General features: G+C 36.3%; 1 protein-coding gene across 1 annotated transcript; it reads left to right on the forward strand.

The window, feature by feature from the left end:
* The first annotated feature begins 16,033 nt into the window (after positions 1-16,033).
* Positions 16,034-22,240, forward strand: Esp31 (exocrine gland secreted peptide 31). Its single transcript, NM_001177586.1, has 3 exons — positions 16,034-16,150; positions 17,630-17,706; positions 21,124-22,240. Exons 2-3 carry the CDS (start codon positions 17,638-17,640, stop codon positions 21,397-21,399), a joined length of 345 nt encoding a protein of 114 aa, NP_001171057.1. The 5' UTR covers positions 16,034-16,150; positions 17,630-17,637; the 3' UTR covers positions 21,400-22,240.
* The last annotated feature ends 878 nt before the right edge of the window (positions 22,241-23,118 follow it).

Raw genomic sequence — 23,118 nt, forward strand, 5'->3', positions numbered from 1 at the left:
TTTTCATAGTGGCTATACATGTTTACACTCCCATATGGACCATCATTTATATTCTGAAAGCAAATTCTTCTCAGACAATTCAAAATTAACAAACACGGATGTGTGATTTACTATTCTCCAGGATGTGTCTTCTTTTAATAGTGGCTGTACCTGTTTACTCCCATATGGAATAATGAAATATATATATATGTGTGTGTGTGTGTGTGTGTGTGTGTGTGTGTGTATATATATATATATATATATATATATATATATATACAGAGAGAGAGAGAGAGAGAAGGAGTCTTCCTTCATCATTTACATCCTGAAAGCAAATTCGTCTCAGACAATTCAAAATAAACAAACACGGTTGTGTGATTTACTATTCTCCAGGATGTGTCTTCTTTTTTCTAAAATCTAATGAGTTCTTAATAAACATGGATATGAGATATAAAAGTAAAATAGTTTAATGAATGTTCAACATATAATAATATAAATAACTATGTTTGTGTTTGAAATTTGGATTAACAAATTCTTAGGATCCTAAAACGTCCTTTGGGATAGCATTACAACAATTTATGTATAGGAAGTTTTCCTGATATATGTCATGTATATTTTGTTTGTTCAACAGCCATATCAACTAATTTAAGACAAACAGATATCGAACTTCTTAGTCACTTTCATAAATCCACTAAATGTAGGAATGCCTTACTTTGTTTTAAATTGTTCAATGTTTTCTTTCTTGGATTGTTCCTTTTTTTTTCCCTTGGATAACTTCTTTATTTGCATTACAAAAGTTTTCATTTTTCCAGGTCTTCCCTTGGAAATCCCCCTATTCATCTCCTGCCTCTAAGATTGTGCTCTCCCAAGTCACCTACTCCCATCTTCCTGTACTGGCATTCCCCTACACTGGGGCATTGAACACCCTCAGGCCCAAGGGCCTCGCCTCCCACTGATGTCCAAAAGACCATCTTCTGCCATATATGAAGGCATTCTTCCAAATAAATGCACTACTCACCTTCAATTATTTTAATCATATATATGAATTAATATATGATTCATATTTATTTATGATATTTAAACACATATATGAATTAATATGATATTTATATATTTATGATATTTAATCACATATATGAATTAATGATATGATATTTATATATATTTATGACATTTAATCACATATATATAAATTAATGTGAATTAGAAAATATAATCAAAATGAAATATAAAATGGAATACAAAGATCATGGACTAATTATAAATAAAAATAAAATTTTAGACTTTTAAAACATACCAAAAATATCTCGAAACAAAACAAAATAAAACAAACAAATGAACAAAAATACCAAAATCAGTAGAACTCTGCCTGTGAAATAATTAGGTTTTTTTTTATTTTTGTGTGTATGAAAAAATAATCAGAAAAATGCCAGAAATTTAGTCATATAAACTGAGAAATAGTATATTAGACTCATAGTCTACAATTAAATTACAATTAATTTAATTTAATATAATTACAATTAAACTTCTTCCTTTACCTCATGTTTTACTGTGTCATATTAAATCCTACTAATAGTCATAGTACAGGGCAAGTTGTAGATCACAATATAGGTATCTTTTACATCTTTTTCTTTTTTAAAATTTTATTTAATTTCTTTTTTATACTCCAGATTTTATTACCCTCCAGGGTCACACTTTGACTGTTACAAATCCCATCCTTCCTCCAAAACCCCTGTGTCCACGAGGATGTCCTCACTACCCAATTTCACTGCCCACTCACCAGATCTCTAAACTCCATTGTGCTCCAGTGTCTTGATGTTTAGGTGGATTTTCTCTGCATGAACCCAGCCCCAGCAGTTCACTGCTGTATATATATTGAGGGCCTTATATCAACTAGAGTATGCTGCCTGGTAGGAGGTCCCAATGTTGGAGAGATCTCAGGAATTGAGACTACAGGATTGGTCTTCTCCACAGCTTCTTCCAGCATTTCCCTAATGCAACTACAGGGGTCAGCAGCTTCTGTCCAATGGTTGGGTGTAAATATCTGCATCTGACTCTTTTAGCTGCTTGTTGGGTCTTTTGGAAGGTAGTTAAGATAGGTCCCTTTTGTGAGTGCTCCATAGCCTCAGTAATAGTGCCAGGCCATGGGGTCTCCCCTTGAGCTGGAACCCACTTTGGGCCTGTTGCTGTACCTTCTTTTCCTCGGGCTCTTCTCCATTTCCATTCTTGCAGTTAGTTCAGATAGGAACAATTATGGGTCAGAGTTGTGACTGTGGGATGGCAAATCCATTCCTTCTTGCTACCCTGTCTTTCTGCTGGAGGTGGAATGTAAAAGTTCCCTCTCACCATTGCAGGACATTTCAACTAAGGTCCCTCCCTTAGAGTTCTGAGAGTCTCTCACCTCCCAGGTCTCTGGTGCATTCTAGAGGATCTCACCACTTCCTACTTCCAAGGTTGCCTGTATCCATTCTTTCTGCTTGCCCTCAGGGATACAGTCCTTTCCTCCAAAACATTACAAGATCAGATTCCCCTCCCCTCCATCCCCTTTCCTACCTAGATTCCTTCTTACCATTTTGTTAAACCTACATCATTTATTTATTCCAAGTTATGAATTATGTGTACACATTAGTCTTAATACTTCCATAAAACAAATATTGTAAAAATTCTGAACATTTTTGCCATGAAACTCAAAATTTTGGAAAACCCTTTTAAGATATCTTTTCAATACCAGCATCTTTAGCAGTTACAACTGCCTAATTCTATTTAATAAAAATGAATACTGTTCCATGCTCTATTTAAGATCCACATTTATAGTAGCTTTACTGAGTTTTTACTTAGACCCAAATAACAACACCACCCTCAAATATGCATGTATACCTCTGAGTATTACTGCTAGATACCTTGATTTTATTTTTATTTTTTTAGATAATTTCTTTATTTACATTTCAAATGTTATCCCCTTTCCTACTTTCCCCTCCAAAAATCCCCCCACCCCACCCCCTTGTTCCCTAACCCACCCATTCCTGCTTCCTGGCCATGGCATTCCCCTATACTGCTACATAGAATCTTCACAGGACCAAGGGTCTCTCCTCCCATTGATTAACAACTAGACCATCCTCTACTACATATGCATCTAGAGCCACGATTCCCACCATGTGTTTTCTTTGATTGGTCCTTTAGTCCCTGGGAGCTCTGGGGGTACTGGTTAGTTCATATTGTTCCTCTCATGGGGCTGCAAACCTCCTCATCTCCTTGGGTAATTTCTCTACCTCCTTCATTGTACACCATGGCTTCAACAGTGAATGGCTGTGAGCATCTACTTCTGTATTTCTCAGGCACTGACCGAGCCTCTCAGGAGACAGTTTTATCAGGCTCCTGTCAGCTTGCTCTGGATGGCAATCAAAATATTGTCTGAGATTGGTGGTTGTTTATGACCTGGATTCCCAGGTTGGGCAGACTCTGGATGGTCATTCCTTCAGTCTGTGCTCTGAACTTTTTCTCTGTAACTCCTTCAATGGGTATTTTGTTCTCCAATCTAAGAATTGGAGTATTCACAGTTTGGCCTTCCTTCTTCTTGACTTTCATATGTTTTGAAAATTGTATGTTAGGTATTCTGAGCTTGTGGCCTAATATCCACATATCAGTGAGTGCATATCAAGTGTGTTCTTTGGTGATTTGATTATCTCGGTTAGGATGATATCCTCTAGAGCCATCCATTTGTCTAAAAATTTCATAAATTCTTTGTTTTGAAGTATCACATGCTCACAACATAATATTCCTGATCAAGGATGTAATGGATTATCTTATACTATCTCAGATATCTCTGTTTCGTTACTACTATTTTAAAATGCCAATCATCACTTCACTTATATACCATAGTTTTCTTGCCACTGACTCATCAATAGCTTTGTGGCAAGAGTTCTTCCTCCTTACAATCACCAAAGTCGCTTCCTGAATATCCTTCTGTATTGAGTGAAAAGGCATATTCCTTTATTTTAATCTCCCTGAATCAGCAAAAATTGGGTTTGCTGGCATTGCAGTGTATCTGACCATGCAAAAAGAAACAAATTCATGACAAGGACACTCTGTATTAAGAGCAATCCACATCTCCCTTATTTAGATAGCTGCACTGTTCTTCATAAGAGGTTGACAAGATTAATTTCCTTCTTAAGGATAGAAGCACTGGTGAAATGAATTAACTATGAATTATGAGAGCTCCAACATTTCATTATTGTTCTTTTATCATTTCATTCAAACCTCCAAGTATGTATTCATGTAAAGCCATTCTGTATTAAGTACAAACTGGCATCAGAGTTTACAGAATATATAAGCTATTATGTCATGTTTTTAACAGGAATATAATAAAATAAAGGGTGGAGTCAGTTTCTTATTTATACATGTATTATTAATTATTCAATTTGTTTACATACCATATCTTGCCACACTCTGACATACTCATATAAATTTTCCCTCAAGCCCTCACCTTCACATCAGAGAGGGTACCCTTCAGGAATGTTGCTTTCCTGGGGCATTGAGTCTCTACATTGTGTGACATGTCCTCTCCCACTGAGGCCAGACAAGGTAGTCTTATGCTACAAATGTGCTTACAGCCTTGAACTAGCTCATTCATGCTCTTTGGTTTTGCTCATAGCTCATTCATGCTCTTTGGTTTTGCTCAGACTCTGGGATCTCCCAGGGTCCTAGTTAAACTGTTGATCTGCCTATGAAGTTGCCATCCTATTCCATTCTGTCAATCATTTACCTATCAATTTCATAAGGGTCCCCAACTTCAATCCAATGCTTGGCCTTGTACAAAGAAAGAATTTCAGACCAATTTCCTTTATGAAAATAGATGCAAAAATACTTAATAAAAAAGAAAAAATAGATGTTAGAAACTGAATCCAAGAGCACATTAAATCATTATCCATCATCATGGGTAAGGCTTTACTGCAGGAATGAAAGTTTGACTCATTATACAAAAATTCCATCAATATAATCCACCATATAAACTAAATGAAAGAAAGAAAATATGTGATTATCTGATTAGAAACTGAAAGAGCACTTAACAAATTCTATCACATTTTGATCTTAAAAGTTTGATCTCAAAAATTTTTGACACAAGGTGTGTACCTAAATATTATAAAAACAAAATACACTAAACAAATTGACAGCATTAAGTTAAATGGAGAAAAATATTAAAACAATATGACTAAATTTGTGATAAGACAAAGCACCATATTTTTTTACTGGCTATTCAACATAATACTTGAAGTTCTAGCTAGAGCAATAAGACAACTAAAGTACATCAATGCGATACAAATTGAAAAGAGGAGTCATGGTATTATTATTTGCACATGATAGGATAGTATACACAAGCAACCTCCAAAATTCTACTAGATAAAAAATACACAGCTGATAATACCTTCAACAAAGTAGGTGGATGCAATATAAACTTTAAAAAAACAAACAAACAAAAAACAAACAAACAAAAATCATACAAACAAACAAAAGCATCGGTATTCCTACTAAGGTGATGAGAAAGAAATTAGTGAGGCAAGAATTGTTTACAATAAATACATGTAATATAAAATAACTTGGTGTACCTCTAACAAATCAAGTGAAATGTCTGTATGATAAAGACTTCAAATATCTAAAAGAAGACATAGCAGAATATATCAGATGATGAAACTATCTCCCATTCTCATGGATCCATATGAGTAACAAAGTGAAAATAGCATTTTAGCAAACACATTCTATAGATGGAACACAATTCTGATAAAAATGCATCACAATTCTTGATCAAAGGAATTTAATCAAGACCAATTAATAAACACAAACACCTCACCTATGCACATTTAATTTTTGGCAGGAAAGGCAAAACCATACAATGAACAAGAGAAAGCATATTCAACTAATGGAGCAAGACTAACTATATGTAGGCCTATAGAAGAATGCAAATAGAATGTTGATTGCTCCACAAAAACCTCAAGTCCAAATCGATCAAAGACCTTAAAATAAAGCCAGATGCACTAAATCTAATAGAAGAGAACAAAACAGAACCCTTGAGCAAATTGTTACAGGAAATAATTTCCTGAACAGAACACCAAGCACTCAGGCTCTATGGTCAACAACTGTCAAATGAAACTTCCTGAAAATTAAAATTACCTTAAGGCCAATGACATCATTAATAGGCAAAACCAATGTCTACATATTGGAAAAATATTTTCACTAAGCCTAAATCTGACAAAGGTGTAAGACAAATACCAATATGGTACTCAAGAAAGTAGAAACCAACAAAACAAGTAACCAAATTTAAAAAGGGGAAGATAGCTAAACAGTGAATTTTAAATATATTATTCAATAATGGCCAAGAAGCATTTACAGAAATGTTCCATTTCTTTAGTAATCAGGGGAAAGCAAATAAAATGACTCAGATATGATCTTACAAATCTCAGAATGGGTAAGATGAAAAACTCAAGCACATGGTGGAGTCTTGCGTGCACCCTGGCTTGCCAGCAAGAATGACGCTGCAACAGGATCCTTCCACATACATTTATTGGGAGAGCTTGATTGCCTACATCTGATTGGTTAACTTGTCTCTCATCTGATTGGTTAACTTGTCTCTCATCTGATTGGTTAACTTGTCTCTCATCTGATTGGTTAATTTTGGTTAATTCTCAAAACCTCATCTTGGCAAAAAAACTTTACTGCCTATGTATGCGTGGTGGCCAGTGGAAGCCAGCACCACCCTGCAATAGCACATGTGGCTTCCCACATATCTCCCTTTTTGTTTTAATAAAATGAGGCTGGTGTAGGCCTGTGCAATTATGTCCATCAGCTGTGGCTCCTGTTTTAGGTCGTTTTTCTAATGTCACAGCCTTACCCGTCATAGGGTAACCCTATTGCCACCGGACCCCATGTATTAGGGTGGTCTGTGCATGAGGAAAGTTGCCCATCTCTGGATACTGCAGTGCTGTGTGACAATAACTCCTAAATGACCTAGGGCGAACTCTACAAAAAAGGCCAGCCAATTTTTAAAAAAAATGAATTAGTGGGGAAATCATGATCACCGTATTGCGTGTAATGAGGAAAACTCAGCGATGTGCAAGGGCTGATCAATGATTGTCAAGTCTCTCTCATCCTAGTGCAATGGATCCAGAAATCCGTGGGGTGCAACAGTAGAGAACTCAGATGCCGACTAATTCTTGAGCATAGATAACCAAACTTCAGGGGAGGCGCCATTTTCAATAGCTAAAAGTGCGTGAGTTATAATCACCTTGTCACGTTTTTGTTGGGGTCTGAATTTGCATACCAACCAGAGCATGAACACCAGTCCACAGCATATGGCAGCACCAAACAAAATCACTCCCACCCATCCTTGAAGTAAGAAAATGCAGAGGTAAGCCAAGAATTAAAGTCTCCAAGAGTCACTGGTTCCACTCTGGTTCCATTAAGGTTCAGGATCTGTATCTGCAGCCTCATTTGCAACCTTTCCTGCTCCTGCTACTAGTTCCCCTTCAGATAATTCGATAGGTCTGTACTTCTAATAAAAGAATTATTAATATACCTATTGGGAGTAATGCACACATGCGGAGTGGATGCCACTCTAATGCTAGTACAGCATTAACCACATAAACAGAATCAGAGATAATATTTATGGGCATAAGAAATCTTTTAAAAACTTCTAAAACCACCAAACATTCTACTAATTGAGGGGCTCCTGGTGTAAATTGCAACCTTACAGAATTTTCGTTTATCACATAACTTCCAATTCCTGTTTTGGATCCATCGGTATAAATATCAACAGCTCCCTTTATAGGAGTATTAGCCGTTACCTTTGGAAATATCACTGGATGCAATAGCATAAAATGTAATAAAGGATGTTTAGGATAATGATTATCAATTAAACCAGAATAACTGCATCTAAGAATGGCCCATTCATCTATAGACACACACAACATTTGCATTTGTGTGGCAGTATAGGGAACAATTATGCTATCAGACATTTTTCCAAAGTGAGTAATTGAACTTTTTATACCTTTATGGGCCTTATTTGCCACCATGGTGGGATAATGCTCTATAGTCTTATTAGGGGATATATGTGCATATATCCATACTAAAGGGCCATCTTGCCATAACACAGCAGTTGGCAAATTTATGGTTCTTAATATGCATAGGTACAAATGTTCTTGCTCATTTATACGATTAAACTGTGCTTTTTAGATAGCACTTTCCACCTTCCTAAGAACATCAGAAGCCTCAGGTGTTAATTGTCTCAATGAAGTAATATGTGATTCTCCTTCTAAAATTTGAAATAAAGGTTTTAATTCCATACCAACCAAGTAGGGATCCTTAAATAAGGTCTAATCCAATTTATATCTCCTAATAGTTTTTGAAAATCATTTAGTGTCTTTCGATGATCTTTTCTAATACTAATCTTTTGTGGGGTGACACACCATAAAGTAATAGTGGTTCCTAAAAAATGACTAACAATAGACTTCTGTACTTTTTCTGGTGCAATAATCAAGCCATTATTTTTTAAAGTTTTATCAAGCAAGCCATAAGCTTGCTGTATACTTTCTTCTTCAGGTCCACAAATCACAATATCGTCCATATAATGACAAATTTTTAAGAAGGGGAAACCATCCCTATCCGGTTGCAAAGCTTTTCCTACATATAACTGTCATATGGTAGGGCTATTTGACTTTCCTTGTGGTAATACCCACCATTGGTACCTTTTATCAGGCTCCATATGATTAATGGAAGGCAGGGTAAATGCAAATCTAGGTTGATCTTTTTTATTTAATGGAATGGAAAAGAAACAATCCTTAATATCTACTACTATAATTCTCAAATCCTTACGTAGAGCTGAGAGTAGGGGGAGTCCTCTTTGTACAGGGCCCATAACTTGCATTTGTGCATTAATGGCTCTTAGGTCATGTAACAATCTCCATTTACCTGACTTCTTCTTTACAACAGAAATAGGGGTATTCCAGGGTGATTGTGTGGGTTCCACATGTCCCAGGTCTAATTTTTCTTGTACTAATTCTTTAGTTGTTTTTAACTTCTCAGAGGGTAAAGGCCACTGAGGCACCCAGAACACATCCTCCATACGCCACGAAATGGGCAAAGACTCATCAGCGTCCCCTAGAAAAAAACCCAGCCCTTTCTTATCTGCTTTTTCTGTGGCTTTAACTGGTGAAATTCTACCTTGTACGTTTTTTCCAAGACCTAGTCCAGGTATATATCTCATTCCTTTCATCATTTACTTGCTTTTCTGAGAGTAATCATTAGTCAATATAAAGTTCATGGCTGACAACACATCTCTTCCCCATGAGTTTACAGGTAAAGGGAGTACATAAGTTTGAAAAAGCCCTGTCCTTCCTTCTTTATCTTTCCATTGTAAGGATTTTGCACTTATAGTTGGGGTAGCCTCATATGTTAATCCTTGTAAGCTATGTGACGATTGATTAACAGGCAAAGAAGCAGGCCACCAGTTACTGGATATAATGCTTTTATCTGCTCCTGTATCCATTATACCTTGAAAGGTTTTTCCTTCTATTTGTAATTGTAAAGTGGGAGGATTATCCAAATCTAAAGATATGTATTTCTTTTTAAACCTACTCTTTCTACCCCTTGTACACTGCTTTTGCATATGACCTGTTATCTTGGGTTCTTTCATGTTGTTTAGAATGACTCCAACCCTGAGTTGGAGTCATTTTAAGCTAACTTTCTGTTACAAGCAAAAGGCTGCCTGCCCCTTTATGAGCTCCATTTGCAATTGGCCCTCAGCGAGCTTTTTCAGCTCTACTTGACTCCCAGCCACCGTGCAGCTAACTTATCAGTGTCTGCTGTGCAGACTGAGACTGCTTTTTATATTTTTCAACATGAAACACAGAACAACAATCATTCAATCATCCAAACAAAAACAAAAAAGAATTGACAGACATATAGACAATTTGGTGCACCAAAACCAGACAATAGACAGACAAGGAATAGAACTTGATGTCTCAAAGGGACACAGATATCCTATCCGGAGCTAAAAATATCTCCATAGGAGCCAGAGAGGAAGCAGGACGTCTCCTGTTTTCTTTCTGTCCCTAGGAGGGCTCTGAAAAAGCTTATTTTCATTTTTTCTCCTTCTAGGAATTCTGCACAGTGGATGCTTCTAATAGTTACTCCTCTTTCCCTGAGAGCTATCTTTAAGCCTTTGATGAAGGCTGCCTCTTTAGTCAATGTCCTCCAGAGGAGGGTAAATTGACTTAATTTTCTGTTCTTCAATTTTTATATTATCCTCTGTATCTTTATATTTTAGCTTCTTTAATTTTTCTCTTTTTATATTCCTTAAGTTACTTGTTTTTCTGCGCACATCTTCTTTTTCAGTTCTCTCTGTTTCTGATATGCCTTCTTGGTACTCCTGCAAGTCACTGCCCTTCCTTAACAGCTGGTTCACATTTCTTATCCTGGATAAACTGACCAGTCTCAGGACAAGCAACACAACCCCAGCAGCAATTACCGCACCTACTGCGTAGGAAAGCATAACTCTCAGAGACTCACATTAATTTCTTTATACTTACCAGTGCCACCTTTCCCCATCTGAAGAGTTCTGAATCCACACCGGATCCTTCTCAGCAGTCTATTTTACGGGAACACTTTATTACCCACTCCTTCCCCACGATGCAGTTCTGAATCCTCCCTGTAGCAGGGGGTCTTCGTTAGTGCCTGAAGATGTTTCTTTTCCCAGGTTTTCGGCACCAGTTCATGTGCGTGCCCTGTACACGTTTATTAGGAGAGCTTGATTGCAGAGGCGAAGAGACCCCAAGTCCAGAACTTATATAGGTGCTGCTTATATAGGCCTAGGAGAGGCGTGTCTCACACCTGAATTGGTTGTGCTTGGGTTATGCTTACCACCTCGTTTACATGACTACATCTGATTGATTAACTTCTCTCTTATCTGATTGGATAACTTGTTTCTCATCAGACTGGTTAACTGGTCTCTCATCTGATTGGTTAATTTTTGTTAATTCTCAAAACCTCGTCTTGGCAAAAAAACTTTACTACCTATCTATGCGTGATGGCCAGTGGAAGCCAGTGCCATCCTACAATAGCACATGTGGCTTCCCACAGTGGAGAGGATTTGGAGCATTGAAATACTCCATCCTTGATAGTGGGAGTGCAAAATTGTACAAGGTTGGAAATCAATTTAGTGGTTTCTCAGAAAACTGGGAATTGTTTTACCTCAAGACGTTTATACATCACTGAGCTTATAACATCTCATAACATGCCCCATTATACTACATGAACACTTCTTCATTTATGTTCTCAACAGCTTTATTTGTAATAGCCAGTAAGTTGAAAAAATCTATATGTATGATAACTGAAGAAGAATGGATAAAGAAAATTGTACTTCTGCACAATGGAATTCTATTAAGCTATTAAAAAACACCATGAATTTTGCATGGACCTTAATAATAATATCCTGAATAAGATAACACAGAGCTAGAAATACATGTAGAGTATCTAGTCACTTATAAGTGGAGAGTAGCCATAAAGTGCAGGATAAACATGGTACTATCAATAGACACAAAGAAAAAAGTTAGATATGGGGGCTATGTAAGTGAGCATGTTTGAATCTAATAAGAAGGGGAAACTTAACATGAAATTTGGTATGTTGTGTTCTCTTATTCTTGGAATTTTTTTTGTTTATATTTTCTTCACATTGCATTCCAATCAAAGCCCCTACTCCCTCCTTTCCTCATAATCACCTATTTCATTTCCCTCTCTTTTTCTCCATTGCCTTCTCCTCAGTGAGGAGGGACCAATACTTTGGGTACCACCACACCCAGGAGCATGTAGCTGCAGAAGGAATATATACATTCTCTCTCACTGAGGCCCAAGCACAGAGTCGAGTTAGGGGGAAAGGGATCCAACAGTAGGGAACATAGGCATAGACTGCCCTACTCTGCTTGTTAGGGATCCCATATGAAGACCAAGCAGAATATTTGCAACAAGAGTGTAGGGAGAGATGTTCCATACTCTGCATGTTCATTTCATGTTGGCCCAGTATCTGTGAGCCCCCATGGGCACAGGTTACTTGACATTGTAATTTTTCTTGTTGTGGTCTTAGACCCTAAACTTGCTTAGTATTATATCCCACTCTTTCAGAAGACCATGTAACATCTGTTTGATGTTTGATTGTGGATGTTCATCTTCTTCCATTATCTGCTGGATGATGTCTTTCTTTTCTTTTCTCTCCTTTTCTCTCCTTTTCTCTCCTTTTCTCTCCTTTTCTCTCCTTTTCTCTCCTTTTCTCTCCTTTTCTCTCCTTTTCTCTCCTTTTCTCTCCTTTTCTCTCCTTTTCTCTCCTTTTCTCTCCTTTTCTCTCCTTTTCTCTCCTTTTCTCTCCTTTTCTCTCCTTTTCTCTCCTTTTCTCTCCTTTTCTCTCCTTTCCTTTCCTTTCCTTTCCTTTCCTTTCCTTTCCTTTCCTTTCCTTTCCTTTCCTTTCCTTTCCTTTCCTTTCCTTCCCTTTCCTTCCCTTTCCTTTCCTTTTCTTTTTTATTAGACATTTTCTTTATTTATATTTCAAATGCAATCCCAAAAGTTTCCAATACTTGCCCGCCCAGCCCTGCTCCCCTACCCACCCACTCCCACTTCTTGGCCCTTGCTTTCCACTGCACTGGGCCATATAAAGTTTGCAATACCAAGGGACCTCTCTTCCCAATGATGGCTGACTATGCTATCTTCTGCTACATATGCAGCTACAGACATGAGCTCTGGGATTACTGATTAGTTCATATTGTTGTTCCACCTATATGGTTGTAGACACCTTCAGCTCCTTGGGTGCTTTCTCTAGCTTCTACATTGGAGGCCCTGTGTTCCATCCGATAGATGACTGTGAGCATCCACTTCTGTATTTAAAGGTAATGGCATAGCCTCATAGGAGACAGCTATATCGGGGTCCCATTAGCAAAATCTTGCTTGCATATGCAATAGTGTCTGTGTTTGGTGGCTGATTATGGAATGGATCCCCAGGTAGAATAGTCTCTGGATGGTCCATCCTTTTGTCTTAGCTCCAAACTTTGTCTCTGTATATCCTTTCATGGGTATTCTGTTCCCTAATTTAAGGAGGAATGAAATATCCATAAGTTGGTCTTTTCTTTGTTTTTCTTGTTTTGTTGGTTTTTTTTTTGTTTTGTTTTTTGTTTTTTGTTTTTTTGTTTTTTTGTTTTTTGTTTTTTTGTTTGTTTTTGTTTTTGTTTTTGTTTTTTTTTGCAAATTGTATCTTGGGTATTCTAAGTTTCTGGGCTAATACCCAATTATCAGTGAGTGCTATATAATGACTTCTTTTGTGATTGGATTACCTCACAAAGGGTGATATCCTCCAGATACATACACTTGCCCAAAAATTTCATAAATTTTTTGTTTTTAATACCTGAGTAGTGCTCCATTATGTAAATGTACCACAATTTGTGTCCACTCTTCTGTTGAGGGACATGTGGGTTCTTTCCAGGTTCTGGCTATTATAAATAAGGCTGCAATGAACATAGTCTAGCATGTGTTCGTATTACCAGTTGGAACATCTTCTGGGTATATGCCCAGGAAAGGTATTGATGGATCTTCCAGTAGTACTATGTACAATTTTCTGAGAAACCCTCAGACTGACTTCCAGAGTGGTTGTACAAGCTTGAACTCCTACCAGCAATGGAGGAGTGTTCCTCTTTTGCCGCATCCTAGCCAGCACTTGCTGTCACATGAATGTTTGTTCTTAGTCATTCTGACTGGTGTGAGGTGGAATCTCAAGGTTGTTTGGATTTACATTTCCCTGATGATTAAGGATATTGAACATTTTTTCAGGTGCTTCTCAGCCATTCATTATTCCTCACTTGAGAATACTTTGTTTAGCACTGTACCCCATTTTTAATGGGGTTATTTGAATTCGTGGAGTCCAGCTTCTTGAGCTCTTTGTATATATTGGATATACCCCTATCAGATTTATGATTGGCAAAAATCCTTTCCCAATCTGTTGGTGGCCCTTTTGTCTTATTGACAGTGTCTTGCCTTACAGAAACTTTGCAATTTTATGATTTTACAATTCATTTGCCAATTCTTGATCTTACTGCATAAGCCATTGCTGTTCTGTTTAGGAATTTTTCCCCTGTGCCCATATCTTTGAGGCTTTCCCTTACTTTCTACGCTAGTCTTTTCAGTATCTCTGGTTTTATGTGGAGATCTTTGATCCAGTTTGACTTGAGCTTTTTACAAGCAGATAAGAATGGATCAATTCAAATTCTTCTACATGATAAATGCCAGTTGGGCCAAAACCATTTGTAAAAAATGCTGTCTTTTTTCTACTGTATGGTTTTAGCTCTCTTGTCAAAGATCAAGTGACCAGAGGTGTGCGGATTTATTTCTGGGTCTTTAATTCTATTCCAAGGATCTACTTGTCTGTCATTGTACCAGTATAATGCAGCTTTTATCACATTGCTCTGTAGTACAGTTTAATATCTGGCAGGGTGATTCCACCATAGGTTCTTTTATCGTTGAGAATGTTTTTTGCTATCCTATGATTTTTATTATTCCTAATGAACTTGCAAATTGCCCTTTCTAACTCAGTGAAGAATTGAGTTGGAATTTTGATGGGGATTGCATTGAATCTGTGGATTGCTTTCGGGAGGATAGCCATTTTTACTATATTAATTATGCCAATCCATGAGCATGGGGGATCTTTCCATCTTCTGAGATCTTTAATTTCTTTCTTCAGAGACTTGAAGTATTTGTCATACAGATCTTTCACTTCCTTAGATTCACATCAAGGTATTTTATATTTTTTTTGTGACTATTGTAAAGGGTGTTGTTTCCCTAATTTATTTCTCAGTCTGTTTATCCTTTTTGGTGGGAAAGTCCATTTATTTGTTTGAATTTATTTTATAAACAGGTTCTGCACTGAAGCTGTTTATCAGGTTCAGGAATTCTCTAGTGGAATTTTTGGGGTCACTTATATATATTATCATATCATCTGCAAATACTGATATTTTGATTTCTTCCTTTCCAATTTGTATTATTGTGATCACCTTTTGTTGTCGAATTGCCCTGGCTAGAACTTCATATACTATTGAATAGGTGGGGCAAAAGTGGGCAGCCTTCTTTAGTCCCTGATTTTTGTGGGACTGAAATCAACTAAGTGGAAAAAAAACAACTACACAAAGAATCAACCAAAGCAGGGGCTGGTTATTTGAGAAAATCAACAACAGAGCTAAACACTTAGCCAGAGTAACTAGCAGGCACAGGCACAGTATACTAATTAACAAAATCAAAAATGAAAAAGGAAATATAACAACAGAACCTGAGGAAATCCAAAACATCTTCTGATCCTACTACAAAAGGCTACTACAAAAGTCAACAAAACTAGAAAACCTGGATGAAATGGACAACTTCCTAGACAGATACCAGGTACCAAAGTTAAACTAGGATCAGATTATCTATCTAAAGAGTCCCAACTCCCCTAAAGAAATAGAAGTAGTAATCAATAGTCTCTAAGCAAAAAACAAACAAACAAACAAACAAACAAACAACCCAGAGGTAGGTGGGTTTATTGCAGAGTTCTATCAGACCTTCAAAGAATTCCAACTCTACTCAAAGTATTCCATGAAATAGAAACAGAAGGTACTCTATCCAGCTCATTTTATGAAGCTACAATTAATCTGATACCTAAACTACACAAAGATCCAACAAAGAAAGACCAATTTCCTTTATGAATATCGAGGCAAAAATACTTAACAAAATCCTCACAAACCTGTAAACTAGCATGGCAAACTAATACTGTGGAAATAGATGTGAATCTCCCTTCCTTGTCTCTCATTTGAAAAAGGAACAAATGGAAAAATCCATGAGGAAAGAGAAACAGTAGATTGTTGATACAACAACACATGAACGGAATGTACTTATGCCTGAGATCAAGTGTCTTATATATTCTGATGTTCAAGAATCAGAAGCCAAGATAAACATTTCAATCAAACCACTTTGCTTTAAATAGCAGGCTGTGTAGCACATCTGCATCTGAGTTCAAACTACTAAAGTCACTACTTCACAAGGAAAGGAGAAATCCCAAAGTATCATAGAAGCAAAGGAGAGTGAAGCAGGAATTGAAATCCTGTGAAACAATCTATTCGAGGTAAGACTGCAAAGCAAAAAAGTAAGTTTCAAGATGATAATTTTTACAGTGCAAAGATTGCAATGGCTAGAGACACATCAGTGCCTCAGATTTGGAAATATACATAGAAGTAATGGGACTGCCAAGTAATCTTTGAGCATGAACCTAATCAAGTAGCAAGTACTATATAGAAACAAACCACACTGATGACTAGAAAACTCAATTTTTATGCATTTTTTCATTTGTACAAGAAAATATTTTCCTTAAGTGTCAGAAGAAACAGAAGCCTTACTTGCAATTCCTATTAATTGGTCCACCAAGTAGAGGAGTGAATTTCTCTATTCTACTAGTTATAAGCAACAATTGTATGATGATTCAGTACTATCAAGAATGTTTTATAGGTCATTGTTCGTTATTTGGCTGTATGAAGTTCAAGGGTGAAAATTATATTACAGATATGTGTGGAGAGATTCTGACTCAAATTTTAGATATAAATTCCAAAGAAATTTTATGGACACTGATTTGAAAGGAATCATTATAGAATTTATGGAACGATTTGAATTGAAGGAAAAGGTAAATGATGTTCAAAATGCAAATTTTAGTAGATGCTTGATGATAATGCCTTTGCATTGTCTTTGAGCTATATAAGAATATGAGGCAAATAATATGATTTTAGAAAATATGAAGTTTAAGAATATACACACAACATACAATATAAGGTGCTATCCATTCAGTTTACAAGATAAACTGTTTCTTTGAGTTCCAGCAGCAAATCTAATGTGTCTACTCTTAAGTTCTACCAGCATCCACAGGATGTAGAATTTGGCAACTACTAAGAGTAAACACTATGAGATGAGACTGAACAAGTATTTTTAATTCTTAATAAGAATATGAAATATGCCATTTGTAAAGTATGGACTGAATGATATCAGTTAAAATAAATTTACAATTCATTAATTGTGTTTACATTTGCTACTAAGGAAGCAAATTGAAATTTGATGCAATTAAGTAAAACAATATCATAATTTGCAATTGTTTTTCAAAGAGTTTGTTTAGAATGTTTTTATGTTTCTGCCTGCATAATAATAACCCTGATACACTTATCCATGTCTGGTATAGAACTTTATATACACAGAGTGGTAAAATAAAAGATGATGCAGAGTGGAAAGCAAATTTCAAAAACTTGAAATTGTTTTGTTTCTCAAATTTTGCTTTTGATGAAAGAATAATAGAAATGTCCATAAAGAAACTCAGAATTTTTCCACTTTTGCAAATGCACACCTGAGGCATCAGGAAAGCTGTTTAGCTTATGAATCAGTCCTATTAGATTTAAGGTTGGCACACTAAACCTACAGTGACCCTTCTTGGTGTTTCTTTCCTTCTTATATTGTTAAGGAGTTTATCACATATAGTTGCTTGGGAATAACTTCTATCAAGTTTCTAGTTCCCTTCTCTGTTTCACATACTATGAGCTTCTACTACAATATCTTCTTTGGTTAGTTTCAGCCATGGACTCATTCCCAGTGATGTGTTTTCTCCTCATTCTGTTGTTATCATCAATGTTCACCGAAGGAGCGGTAAGTTTAAAATCGCTAATCATTTTAGATACACCTACGAACTTTGTGAAATTGAACACATCCAAAGGATCTGTTAGGGTACAGAATTTTGAGTGAGTCTTGGAGCACTTAAAGGGTTATGGTTATAGGAGAATAAGTTTGCACTCTCCACCACTGGCAGGTATGAGAGCTGTCTTTTTCAGGCTTTCTAGTTCTGCACAAATATCATGATCAAGAAGCAAGTTGGGGGGAAAAGGGTTTATTCAGCTTACACTTCCATACTGCTGTTCATCAGCAAGGAAGTCAGGACTAGAACTCAAGTAGGTTAGAAAAACAGGAGCTGATGCAGAGGCCATAAAGGGATTTCATTACTGGCTTGCTTCCCCTGGATTGCTCAGCCTGTTCTCTTATAGAAGTAGGACTACCAGCCCAGAGATGGTCCCACCCACAAGGGGCCTTTCCCCCTTGATAACTAATTGAGATAATGCCTTACAGTTGGATCTCATGGAGGCATTTGCTCAACTGAAGTTCATTTCTCTGTGATAACTCCAGTTATGTCAGGTTGACACAAAACTAGCCTGTACAATTGACCCCTTGATCTAAATAACTTTAAAATTTCAATCGCTCTTAAAATCCAAAGTCTTTAAAATTAAAAGTCTCTTAACTGTGGGCTTCACTACAAAACTTCATTCAAGAGGGAAAAATATCAGGGCACAGTCACAATCAAAAGCTAAAATCAATCTCCAACCATCCAATATCTGGGACCCAACTCAAGATCTTCTGGGCTCTTCCAAGGGCTGGGTCACTTCTCCAGCCATGCCCTTTATAGCACACTCATCATGCTCTAGGCTCCAGATGCCTGTAATCCACTGCTGCTGCTCTTGATGGTCATCTCATGGTACTAGCATCTCCAAAACAATGCATGACCCCTTCAGTCCTGGGCTGTCAATTGCAACTGAGGCTGCAGGTTTACCAATGGCCTTCCATGGACTCTCACAGTACCAAGCCTCTGCTCATCTGCATAATCCCTTCATGCCTTCAAAACCAGTACCACCTGGTTGACTCTTACACATTACCAAGTCTCACTGCAGCACGAAGTAAAACCTTGTTTATCTCAGGAACACAGCCTGTGTGCTCTCAGAAAACAAATCCCAGAAGATTTCACCTCAATGATGCTGGTCTCTTCTTAATCACTGCTAATTTCTTAGCTCCAGCTAACCAGCATCAATTGTCCCAGTAATGCAAAGGTTTTACTTTAGTGGTTCTGGTATTTTGTTAATCACAGCTTTCTTCAGCCCCAGCTAACCAGAACCACAGAATCTTCACAATCAAAATAGCAATGGCCCTGAAAAGAGTCTTTAATCTTCCCTCTGAAATTACACAAGACAGGCCTCCATCTTCTACACTGTTCTCAACATTATCTTCCAAGCCCCTCAGAGATCTTAACACTGAATAGATCTTGTAGGCCAAAGTTCCAATGTCCTTCCACAGTCCTCCCCAAAACATGGTGAGGTTGTCACAGGAATACCCCACTATGCTGGTACCAATTTGTCTTAGTCAGGCTTTCTATTCCTGCATAAACATCATGACCAAGAAGCAAGTTGGGGAGAAAAGGGCTTATTCAGCTTGCACTTCTATATTGCTGTTCATCACCAAGGAAGTCAGGACTGGAACTCAAGCAGGTCAGAAAGCAGAAGCTGAAGCAGAGGCCATGGAGGGACTTTCATTACTGCCTTTCTTCCCCTAGCTTGCTCAGCCTGCTCTCTTACAGAACCAAGACTACCAGCCCAGAGATGGTCGCACCCACAAGGGGTCTTTCCCCCTTGATCACTAATTGAGAAAATGCCTTACAGTTGTTTTTCATGGATGCATTTCCTCAACTAAAGTTCTTTTCTCTGTGATAGCTCCAGCTTTTTGACACAAAATTTGACACAAAACTAGCTAGTACAAGAGCCATCTATGACAGTGGGCAATTGGCCCTGTCACTGAAAGAACAGTACCCCATGACAATGAAGATGCACTACAAATATACTGTACTTGTCAGCCTACAATTAGATACTTAGCTTATTGTGATGCATGTCAGTTGCAAAGACTGAAGTGTTGGATTCAGATTTGAAGCAAGTCTTCTGTTAGAATGTTCTCAAAGTGAAATGTGAGTGTGGAGCAGAAAAAAAAATCCAATATTGCCCCAAAGATTTCATTTTAAGTAAAGCTGATTGCGAGGACTAACAGACAAAATTATTTATTAACCTTTGTGTCATAAGGGATCAGCTTCAAACTGGAAACATTACTACACCCTACCTAGGGGTTTAGCATATAGATAATTTTAAATAAAATTGCTTATATAATTTTATTAAATATGAACTAAGTTAAAATAGTATATTTTATGAATTATCCTCAGTAATTCTTAATTTTTTCTTTGTAATAAAGACTCTATTAATTGACATTATGAACACTTAAAACAATAAGAAAAAAATACCTACAAAGAAATATGTTATAAGAAGCAGAAAATTAGTATTACCTTTTCTCCTATGAATACTCATTTTGGAATTTGAAAAAAAATTCCATTTTTTGAGTTTAATAGAAATAGAATGGAGATAACAACTAAACTTAGATAAAATGAAATGTTTATCAAAGATGTGTAGCATGCCCTTACTTTCTACATGAAATTGGTAGGTGAGGTTTGTCTGTTTATTCAAACACTGTACAATAATCCTTGTTCTTGGGAATAAAATATAGGTAAGAAAATGGGTATATTGGCCATACTATATGTTGAGATATATGATGACAGATCTACAAAATGTAATAAAATCTACCCTTGTTTATTTTCACGTGAATAACCCAATGTGAAATATCAGAGAAAATATATAATGGAGTCACATATTTAACATGAGCTTAAATTTCCTCTTATTCATTTGTCACAAAAATGGTGCTGACATTCAAGTTTAGTTTCTGTTCTGATAATATACAAGCATTGTTTGATACACACATGTACTTGATACACACGTGCATATTTCTACAAATAATAGATGTATAAATTTGAACCAGTGCCATTTGGTTATCAGTTACTATCACTCTCATAAATAAAACAAAAAAACCCATCATTTCACTACATCATTTTACTTTCTTTATATATGTATATGTATATATTTGTGTTAATATAAAAAAGTTGGATGAAGATACTCCCTGGAAATATGCCCCAAATATTTGAAATAGTCCTGTTAAAGTTCTGAGTAAGGACCTCCGATTTGAGTTATCCCTCATGTTAATCCCTCATTGACTTTGAGTGTCAGGATATCAGTTTAGCATAAAGATCTAGAATTAGTCTTAGTCTCACAGTCTCTGTTCATCCTGTTTCATCCTATACAATTAATTTTGGATAAGTTTTTTTTTTTTTCTTACTGTAAACCTTGTTAAAATCATCTACGTCTACTTTAGGTTCTGAAAAACGATCAGGAAGAACTCATTGACTCTGAAGATGAACAATTGATCTTTATTGAATGCGGATATATACAAGGGATTTTACATAATCCTGAGATGTCATTCAACCTCAATGATTATGAACAAAAGTTTGAAAACATAAACAATAGGGTTTTTTTTTTGTGTGTGAGTAGAACTTATGTCTGCCTTAAATATCCCAAAACTAGGCTGTTACTCCAAGTAATGGACCCAGTGAGATTCATTAACATGACCCAATCAAGGGACTTTTGTTAGGTAACAATAACAAAACTTTACACTTTTATTCAAATCTGTTTTGACAAAAATTGGAAATTAGTGAGGTCTCAGTTTATTTCCAAATAAAATAGTAGCTCCTAGTGATCTAAATACTGTGCCAACTATTATATTATGCATGAGGGCTATATCCTCTTTACTTATCCATACAAACAAACAACGAATGGAGGGTGTAAATAAATTCAATATACTAAGAAAATTACTCACTCCATGTCATGGCAGAAAAAAAATCTAAATAATGTATGAAGTAGCAGGAAGTTTAGAATTAACATCACTTCAATATTAATAGCCTACCCTTTCTTAAATCAGTGAGTCTCAACCTTTCTAATGCTACAGCCTTTTACTAACATTCTTCATGTTGTGGTGACAAAAAGTATGGACATTTTCATTTTTTCTTTATAACCGTGAATTTATCTTGTTTTAAATTATAATGTTAACATGTAATATTCATGATATGATATTTAACCCTTGTGAAATAGTCATTTTAACCTAAAGGTGTTACTACTGAGAGTTTGAGACCCTTTCCCTTAAGTACACATGTCACTTTTTGGTAGGATTCCAAGAGGAATTATCTTGAGTCCCTCACTCATCCTTACTTTAATCTGTTCAGGCTCAAGTGAAAATCCACTTTGCTTCACTCTATGAAACTTTGTGAGTTTACAGTACTAACTATCACGGGTTTTCTTTTAGTCTTTCATGTTATTCTTAGGAGATTTCCAACAAGTATGTGAATAGATTTTGACTAAACTCACTTTTTGGGCGCTCTTGTTTTCATCCATCTCCCTTGAACATAATTTTTTTCTCAATAAATACTTTTTGGACATTTACTTTAGTTGTTGTTACTTGTAACAGGCTGGGTTTAACCAGGGCTACACACATGGTTATGTGTATGAAGAGATCCCCGGAACATGGCAAATTATAAGATGCTATGACACTCAAGATAATTACTCCCCCTGCTTCAGAAGCTGTCCACTAAAATTGCCTTCACAGAGAGCAAGCAGGTCCTATGAGACCCTTCCCCATTTATGACCAAAAATTGACACATCTAATCTTGAAAAGTTACTATGACAACAAACAGATCCATTTTTCCATGTGGAAATATATCAAATCAGAAATGGATGTTCATATTTATTCAAGTCAGCTGAATTCTCTCAAAACATGAATATGTTTTTCACAAAGTACTTGTTCCAGAAGGCAGGGATTGTGAATACTCCAGAATTTCACATATTTTTCTAGATTATTCAATCTATCCTGAGTTTCATAGTTTTCCACATTATTTAGAAATCATATTTCAAAGTCTACAAAGAATTGTGTTGGTGTTTTGACAGGAATGCCTTTGAGTGTGTAGATTGCTATTGGTAGGATGGATATTTTCACTATTTTACTTACCCATGAGCATAGGAATTCTTTTCATTTTCTAATATGTTATTCAGTTGCTTTTTTCAAAGTCTTGAAGTCTTTGTCATATTGACCTTTCTCTTGCTTTCTTAGAGTGACACCAAGACATTTTTATATTATTTCTCCAAATTCTTTTACTCATGGTGTTTACAGTGTGTATAATAAAAGGCTACATAATTCTTTTGTGATAAACTTGAAGCTAACCACTCTGTGGAAGGTGTTTAACTTTTGTAGACATTCTATAGAAGTAATTAAGTAGTAAGATTTTATACATTATCAAATCATTTGCCACCTGCAATATTT

Source organism: Mus musculus, chromosome 17 (assembly GCF_000001635.26).
Source record: "Mus musculus strain C57BL/6J chromosome 17, GRCm38.p6 C57BL/6J".
In the NCBI taxonomy this organism is placed as follows: domain Eukaryota; kingdom Metazoa; phylum Chordata; class Mammalia; order Rodentia; family Muridae; genus Mus; species Mus musculus.

What these genes read in the sequence shown, in the direction of transcription:
- Esp31 (NM_001177586.1), top strand. Translation starts at nt 17,638, where the DNA reads ATGGACTCATTCCCAGTGATGTGTTTTCTCCTCATTCTGTTGTTATCA. An exon ending in CAATGTTCACCGAAGGAGCG is followed by an intron (nt 17,707 to 21,123) that starts GTAAGTTTAAAA and finishes CGTCTACTTTAG; the next exon opens with GTTCTGAAAAACGATCAGGA.